The 8,793-nt window shown below is 41.6% G+C and overlaps 1 protein-coding gene across 3 annotated transcripts in view; it reads right to left on the bottom strand.

Moving 5' to 3' along the window:
• Positions 1 to 643: 643 nt before the first annotated feature.
• The window catches only part of pak4 (p21 protein (Cdc42/Rac)-activated kinase 4), a 46,479-nt gene continuing 38,329 nt past the window's right edge, over positions 644 to 8,793 (bottom strand). For all 3 annotated transcript variants that reach the window (XM_047391495.1, XM_047391496.1, XM_047391497.1), the window contains exons 9-11: positions 8,426 to 8,551; positions 6,398 to 6,532; positions 644 to 5,024 (exon numbers count right to left, since the gene is read on the bottom strand). In XM_047391495.1, coding sequence (XP_047247451.1) covers positions 4,869 to 5,024; positions 6,398 to 6,532; positions 8,426 to 8,551 — 417 coding nt within the window. In that variant the 3' untranslated portion in view covers positions 644 to 4,868. The remainder of the gene's footprint in view (positions 5,025 to 6,397; positions 6,533 to 8,425; positions 8,552 to 8,793) is intronic.

The raw sequence follows: 8,793 nt of genomic DNA, 5'->3' as shown, positions 1-8,793 counted from the left end.
TTTGGGGGAGCTTCACAAGGAGTGGACTGAGGCTGGAGTTGGTGCATGAAGAGCCAACACACAGAGATGAATACTAGACATGGGCTACAAACGTCGCATTCGTTGTGTCAAGACACTCCTGAACCAGAGACGTCAGAAGCATCTTACCTGGACTAAGGAGAAAGAAACCTGGACGGTTGCTCAATGTCGATCACGAGCTGCAACCCAAGCAGGGTCACCAACAGGACAATGATCCAAACACAGCAGCAGGTCTTCAACAGAGTGGTTGAAAAAGAAAATAATCACAGTGATGCAAAGGCCCAGTCAAAGTCCAGACCCCAACGTGATTGAAATGCTCAAGTGTTTTGGTTTTGTTTACCACAAAATGATTACAGGGAACCTGTTGTGGGTTAAATAATCTGCATTATGTCCCAATCACTCAAACTATAAAACTGAAACAGGGTGTACTTACTTTTTACTGTAGCCTTTAAGGTGATTAGTAGAACATGTAGTTAATAAACGTTCCCAGCAGGGAACTGTTATACCCAAAGAGACAAAACTCACAGATTAAAGCCAAAACTAAAAATCTATCAGTAAAAATGAAAGCTAGAAGGAATCAATCGGTGACCAATCATCATGATATTGTTAGGAAGTCTGTAAAACCCAGGTTTTAATGTGTTTATTTTTATTCTTGTAGTGGATGTTAGAGTTTACAGAGGAAAAAACATCATTTTACAGAAATAAAAATGATCTGCAGGTCACAGAATCATTGATTTTGTATATTTCATTTCAAAACCACAGATTTGGAACCACAGACCGTTTGTTCCGGTTTATTCTCATAAAAAACAGCAGGATACATTGAACAGACTCGCCTTTTTAACCGGATTCCAGCAGAAAGCGAGGTCTCCATCAGATTCTATGTGATCTGATCCAAATTAAATCCCGAGCTCGGTTTTCAAACGGAAAGTTCACCAATAAAGACGATCTTCACTGCATCCGATTGTCATTTCGTTTGAATGATGAGTCTGGAAGAACGAAGAGGCTAAATTCAGCGGCTGAACCGGAAGGCCGAAGGCCACGGTTTATTTGCAGGTTGTTCAGTTTAACAGTCTGTTTATCAGCACATCGAACACGAGGAATCATCATAAAGGAATGTCAACATTACATTTCTGCAGCTGTTTATCTTCCAGTCTGAGGGAAAATAAACTTCTGTTTTAAAGCTTTCTTTGTACAGTGATGTTAACCAGTTCTTCACCTTCACTGTTAGCCTTTACGATAACTGCCATTTGGCTGCTAAATTAACTAGTTTTTATGTAGAAAATAGTATATTTTTCATAAAAACAGCTGATAAGGGTCTCCTGTCTTTCAGCCATTTGTTTTATCGGTCCAGTTTCATGGTTCCAGTGTTGGATTAGCATAATGTGTTTCTGCTTCTGCCAGAGGAAAGTTCTGCTGGAGGTGGTTGCAACGAGACGGTTGAAACTTTCAACTCAAAGTCAGTTCTGCTTGTTGCACAACACAGAACATCATTCAAGTCTTTTTAGTTTCAGTTCTTTCCTATCCGACCTCTGCAGATAAAAAAGAGCCGTCTGCTTTTTTATCTTACCGACCACCTGAACATTCGGCTCTGGCTCGGTTCACCATCTTCACCGTCTTGTACCACCGTTTTTGGACCAACGTCTTGCCATTTCTGACTCCCCCCCCCCCCATTTCCTTTTTATATCTGTAATATATATATTGTGCATCGGTTTATTTCTCTTTATGGTAGCATTTTCCTGATTTATTTAAAATACATTTAGATTATTTTCCATTTATTTAGGTTCTGTTCCACATTTGGGCCAGTTCGCTCTTATGAAACCAGCTGGTTTGCAGACGCTGCTGAAGATATCAAGTGAAACAAGTCCTGTACTGAAATGGGCTGAAGAGCCACTCAGCGAGGAAGAAGATATTACTCCAAAACAGGCCAATAAAGTTAAATTACGGTTAGTAAATGCTCTCAGGGAGAGAGACGTCTCACGACGCTCGCCAGGAAGTTAAGGTTTGGGCACAAATTATTGATTGGTCACAAATTGCCACACAATCAACAAAATCAATGTTCTGGAGTGGCCATCACAAAGCTCTGATCCAAGTCCAATAGAACATTTTTAAACAGAGCTGAAAAGGTGTGTGTGAGCAAGGCGGTCTACAAACCTTACCCAGTTACACCAGTTCTGTCCGGAGGAATGGGCCAAAACTTCAGCAAACGTCTGAGAGAAGATTGTGGAAGAAAACCCAAAATGTTTGAAACTTAAAGAGCAATTCTAACAAGCTTTAAACAAATCTTTAAAAATCCTTTGAGTTCATCCTTTAGCGACTTTATTAATCCTAAAAATCAAGAAATATTCTCATTAAATGTCAGACCGGAAGGAAATAAAAAGGGTTTGTGCTGGTTTATTTATTTAAATAAGTGGTTTGAACTGTAGCATCTTCTGCCAGGCAGGAGTTTCTGTTTGGAAATGAGTCATAATCTCATATACATCATGGCAGCCAGCTGGCCCAAATGTAGATCAGAACCTTAACCACTGGAAGTAAGGTGTAATTTAAAACCTTCAGCAGCTAATGCAAGTAAATTCTTAGAGAAATATGAACATCTTTATAATGATTAATTACCACCAATGAATATGTTTAATAACCAAGAGATATTAACTGACACACAAAGGCTAAGCACATTTAGTAGAAGCTGGTTTGATAATGGCCGTGTCTTGTTCACGAGTGATGGTTGGATGGAACGGGGACGGACGAACTCACTGGGGGTTCGTCTGCTCCCTCCGTTCGATTTACTGTCTATATTCCAACCCTGACCTACGGTTATGAGACGTGGAAGGAAACGAAATCCCAGATACAAGCGGATGAAGTGAGCTTCCTCCGTAGGGTGGCTGGACTCAGCCTTAGAGATAGGGTGAGGAGCTCCGTCATCTGGGGGGAGCTCTACGTAGAGCCACTGCTTCTCCGCATCGAAAGCTGATCAGGACGCCTCACTGGCACGTCCCACTGGGAGGAGACCCCGGGGAAGACCCAGAACACGATGGAGGGACTATATCTGGCCTGGGAACGCCTTGAGATCCCCCAGTATGAGCTGGAGGATGTCGCTGGGGAGAGGGCTGTCTGGGTCTCTCTCCAGAACCTGTTCCCCCCACGACCCGATGGTCTGATAATGCGTATGAGATTAATTAGCTGGGATGAATATCAACTGCTGGTTACAAACTGGGAGCATGAGCGGGTGAAAGGGCAAACTGTGAGTGGAGCTAACATTAATTCGGCTGTTTATAAAAGCTGGTAACTGGTCAGAAATGCTGGTCTGATTCGTAAGGACTGTTCAAAAAAAAACACCAGCTGTTATAAAATAAGTCAGACAGTTGTTTGCAGTGATAATGGGACAAACAGTGATGCTCGAAGGAAACCCAGGATACAACAAGGGGAGGGTCAAACATTTACTGGAAGAGACGTTATTATGTGGCAGTGAGCTGGTGCTGTTTCTACAGAACCAGTTAAGAACAGGTTCTAACCAAGAAGCCATATTCAGATGGTAGAAACTGCCCAACACGAGCTACCACCAGCTTGTAAACTGGAAATCAGCAGATTTACTCTAGAGGCCTAAAACCCACCATGTGCTGCTTTCAGGGCTCATTAGGAAAGCAGGAATCAGGAGAAGAACAGTGTGGCATTAAGCAGACAAACAGTGTAGTTCAGGAACAAAAAAGGTCCATTTTATCGGTCGTTTACTGTAAAATTAGTTTGTTAAAGGAGAAATAAAAAAAACATCACAGAAGAGAAAATTTTAAGAAGAGAGTGTTTTTAGTCCATTTTCTCCAGTAAAAAATTAAATTACAAATCAAACAAGGAAAAGTCTATCCTTCTAAAATGCTACAGTTTAGGGTATTAAAAAATAAACCGTGAATTGGTTAGTTTTGACTTAGTGTTATGGGACTGTGTGCTGATTGGTTAATGCTCTGACGTGTCTAATCTAAAACAAAACAAAACAAACTACATTTAAAAGGTTTGGTGAAGCAAACATGAAGTGGGAGTGCAGCTTCTATGCATCTCTCTTCACCAGTGCTTGATAAGTTTCACTCTATAAAAAACAAAATCCAACAAACACAAAACAAAGACAGAAAATTATAAAAAGGATAAACCGCTCTCTACGGTCCCTGTCCTTACACAGGAATACCAGGAAATAAGTGGAAAACGTCCTCTGCTACCATGACTCCAGTGTTTACATGTTCACTTAGTGTGTTTCTGCTTGTTTACAGGAAGCTAGGACATTTATAGCTACAAAATACAGTCCGAGTCCAAAGGTCGCCGCTGTCAGTAGTAAATTCAGGCTGCGTGAGGGGTTCAAAGGTCAGGATCAGTCTCTGTAGTTAAAACGTTTGCAGATTGTCCGTAAGAGAGATTAGAAAGTTACTCCAACCGTCACAGACTCCTTCAAAGCATCTACTGGTGGGCACACCCCACCTTCACAGAAACCGGCTGTAGACCAAGCAGACGATATAAAACGAGCCTGTACTGCGTCCAGCTCCTCCATGACAAAAAGAAACATCAGGAGCTGCGGCTCCTCTGCTGCTCCTTCACAACTCAACCTCGAGTCGTGACACGCTGCGGCTAGCAGCGTCAGAAACATACGCCGCACACATTCACCCACACTCACACACACCATCATTATTGCCTCTTATTCAGGGAACGAGTTCCCCACAGTTCAGTGACTCACACCAGATAAAGAGAATACTCCCGCACAGCTTCTTTTCCTTTCCCGAATGTTCGACGTGAACAACAGGCCTCGGCTGTGTGTGCAGGAGTATTCTGTTCCACCTGAGTCGCCTTCACAGCCCGGAGGTCTTTAGTGTCCCGTTTCATCTCAACCTGTTCTGCCGCATCAGGGGGACGATGCAGGACGGAGGGCCGGCCTTCGACAGGAAGGGGTGCTTCAGGAGCTCGTTGGCCGTGGCCCTCTGAGCCGGTTCCCACACCAACATCCGCTCCAGGAAGCCTTTGAGGAGAGGGGAGACCTGCAGGAAGACATCACATTTGTTTTATTTTAATGGTAAACAAAATGAATGGAAAGGGTTAAAATCCTGTACGTGATTCCCAGAAAGGAAGCGTTCATGCTAAGCAGATTTTGTCAGATTCTAGAGAAATGTCCTGCGACCACAGGTCTCGGTATTAGGACCTATCCTCCTCCCTATTAAACACAACTCTTACCATCTTCATGCTGACGATATTCAGGTGTACTCCTCCATGAAGACCAAGAGTTATCTGAACTTAGCCTCAGACAGTGGTTAAAGGATAACTACAACATTTCAATCCCAGCAGGCCTGAAACCTTGACTCGCTCTACTGCGGTGAGCAACATTTAAATTCCTTGGGGTTTTCTGTCCAGCTGAGGTGTAGCATCTGAATCTGCATTTTCCCCTTTACCATCAATCCAAACTGTTAGTAGGAACTCATGTTAGGAACATAGCCAAGCGTAGAGCTGTAGAGTCAGAGACAGAGCTGGACATCATTATACTTGCATGAATTAAACAGCATTTTTCACTGTTTTTAAAAGAAAGAGTGTGACCATCTCCAAAATGTTCAAAACTCTGCTGCAATGCTCATAAACTACATTTGTAAATGACCAAATATTACACAGATTTCAGCATCACTGTCCTGGCTGTTTATTTCATAATTCAGTTCTTCAAATTCATATCTTAACATTTACAAACCAATTAAATACGAGTGGCCCAATGTACTGCCAGTCCGACTCATTCGACTCTTAAACCTTCCTTTGTCATTTTCTGCCTTTTCATGAATGTTGTAATTTTTCTATTGCGCAGCAATGTTTCCCATAAATTGTACATGTTTTTCTCAACAGCGGTTATTTTTGCTGTTTCTCAGCTCTCTAGAAAAGCCAAACAATGACAGAGCCGATGAACTGTAAGATAAACTGTTTAAAAGTGAAATTCTCAGAAAACAATTACTGACGCCCCGTCTGCAGCCGGCTAATTCAGACAAATAAGCTGAATGGGACCGGCCCAAAGGTACAACTTAAAGAAAACAACGTTTGGACCGATCACAGCAACAAAACTATATTTTTACGTTTTTTAGTTTGTTTTCCTAATTTGCTTGTTTTCACAACAAATGAAGACAGAGACGAGTAAGGAATATTTCTCAGAAACACATCCACCTGTAAACGGAAATATTAATGAGGACGGCGACGGCAGCAGCTGCGGTTCACCCAACCGAAGTCACCGAAGTTTCAGATCATCAAACACTTTGTTTCATCTAGTGTCAATAAAGTCCTTAAAGATGATGTGCTGAAACAACACAATTTCACTTTCTCACAAAGATTTTCACATGGTGGTTTTATCTGGTCCATCTGCTCTAGTGGGTTTTGCTCTAACCTTGTGTAAGTTCTTCAGTTTGGGGGGCAGATTGTCCCGAATCATCTTCATGGCTTTGAGCGGCGGCTCATTGAAGTATGGTGGCTCTCCGTCCACCATCTCTATCACCATGATGCCCAGAGACCAGATGTCCACCTGCAAACACAGAGGCAGAGCAGCCAAATATCAGATTAATTCAGAAAAAAAATCCAAAGATCACCAAGGTTCACCAAAGTGTTTCAGTCAAGTCAGAGAAGATCTAAACACGCAACCACCTCTGCTCTCACCACCTGGCTTGATGACTGGAGACCTCTTACGTCCACGTGGATGTTGACTAAAGTTTGACCAAATGAAACGGGAACCGACCCATTAAAATTTAAAAAACCAGAGTCAGCGCTCAAACTGATTTAAAGTGCGATTCTACTGCAGGAACCAGGACCAAAACAGAGTATCGGGGTAGATTCCTAGTCCATAAAATGGCCAAGGTAGGTTGGTAGGACTTTCTGGATGGACTAAAGTTGGAGCTTTTCAGTATAAGAATGTTAATTTTACGGTTTTTTTGTTCTAAGATTATTGATCATTCACCCATCTTAAGTCTGGATGGATCCGAAACGCTGCTGCATGTGTGCTTCCTGTTCCTACAGGACACAACTTGCAGGTTTTATTTATAAAAGACCTGTGGAGTTATAACTGATTTTTATTCAGTTTCAGATCGTAACCGCTATAAGTTTTTCAGTAATTATGTATGCAGAGATGTAAACCTGATCGGAGCAGTCTGGAGTCAAGACCAAAGCATTTAAAACCCATTCTAGCTAAACATTTCTACACAGTTAAAGTGACACTATGTAGCTTTGAAATTATAACTGCTATGAATCAATCTGAGACTAATGTGGTTTTGGTCTGATTTCATTGTTTTAAATGGTGTTCTGAACTCTGCTATTACAATGAGTGGAGGACTGTTCCCTGATTCCTCCTGCACGAAGAAGGGCCATTCAGCGGCCTCAGGCGACATAATCTACGTACATGGACCGGTTTCGTCGGACCCTGCAGTAGAAACCAGCAAAAAACCGACACAGATTGATGAAAATGTTCTGGGAACTTATGTTTCATGTAAAAAACAAACAAGCGTTCAGGACAACGCATTCAGAGCTCATTCTAGTGGTCTTAAGGAGACTTAATCACATCTTCAGGTCTCTGACAGTGATCTACAGCTTCATTTTGGTAATGATGATCAGTTAGTAGGATTCAATCTACGACGGCATTCATCTCCTCGTCCAACTTGAAGGAATGAAGGTTATCGAGAAGATTACATTTTATATAGTCTATCAGTTAAATTTGTTTTTCCCAACTCAGCCGACTGACGGATTATTAGCGTGATCGCCTCTATAGACGCGTGGAGTTTTGTCAGTTTTCTACCCTGAACCCTGTAAGCGTGTGTCAACACAATGCCAAGCTGGAAAGATATTAGCAATGACCTTAGAGATGAAAACATTATGGCACATCAATCTAGGAGGGGACATGAAATGAAAACATTTATGCCAATCTTCTCAGGAGCGGACATATTGGCAACAAAAAAACAAAGAGTACCATAAAGGTCATGACAAGACGGTGATAAAAAGCTGATGGTTTGGATGGATGAAGAAGAAAGCCTCCGTTTCTAAAAAGAAAATGGCAGCAAGACGAAGGTTGGCAAGGTTGCATCTGAACAAATGTCCTCAGGACAGGAGAGGCCCAAGAAAAAACTTTAGTTTTCAAAGACGAATACATTTACATACGGCCAAAGAACACAATAGAAGGAAATGCTTTTTAAAAAACGCATACAGAATAAAAGGCTGTGGATTTAAAACAAACCCTTGAGGAACCCCATAAGTTAAATTAGCTGCAGAAAAGACAGGAAAACCTACAGGTTGTTTGAGTCGTGACAACAGAATGTTATGATTTAGGAAGCAGTAATCTATAAAATCTATTAAAACTACGACTATAAACATTCCAGGACAGGAAAATACAAAACATCATAAAAACAGAGAAGAATATAAAAGGTCATTTCACCTCTGGTCCATAAGGCCGCCTGGATATAAGCTCTGGTGCCATCCAGTATGGCGTTCCGACCAGAGACTTCCTTCTCTGGACTTCCTTAGAAACCTGAGCGCAGAAACCAAAGTCTGACAGCTTCACCTGAAGACAGAGAGATGGATGCAAAGAAGAAAAACACACAGCAACGTTAAGATCATTTATCACAAGAAACAAACTAGAAATCTTTTTTCCACTAATTCTCTGCTATTATTTGCATTTTTAAATGCACAGCAAATAAAAGTTGTAATAAAACTTTCATTTACTTATGTGGGGCACAATTCCATCTTTAAATTCAACATTTGAGTAAAATTCAGCCTCCTTCACTCAAAAGATAAGGTTCACAG

Source organism: Girardinichthys multiradiatus, chromosome 18, assembly GCF_021462225.1.
Source record: "Girardinichthys multiradiatus isolate DD_20200921_A chromosome 18, DD_fGirMul_XY1, whole genome shotgun sequence".
Lineage (NCBI taxonomy): Eukaryota > Metazoa > Chordata > Actinopteri > Cyprinodontiformes > Goodeidae > Girardinichthys > Girardinichthys multiradiatus.
Note: the sequence above shows the minus strand (reverse complement) of the source record. Positions and strands in the feature narration are given on the sequence as shown.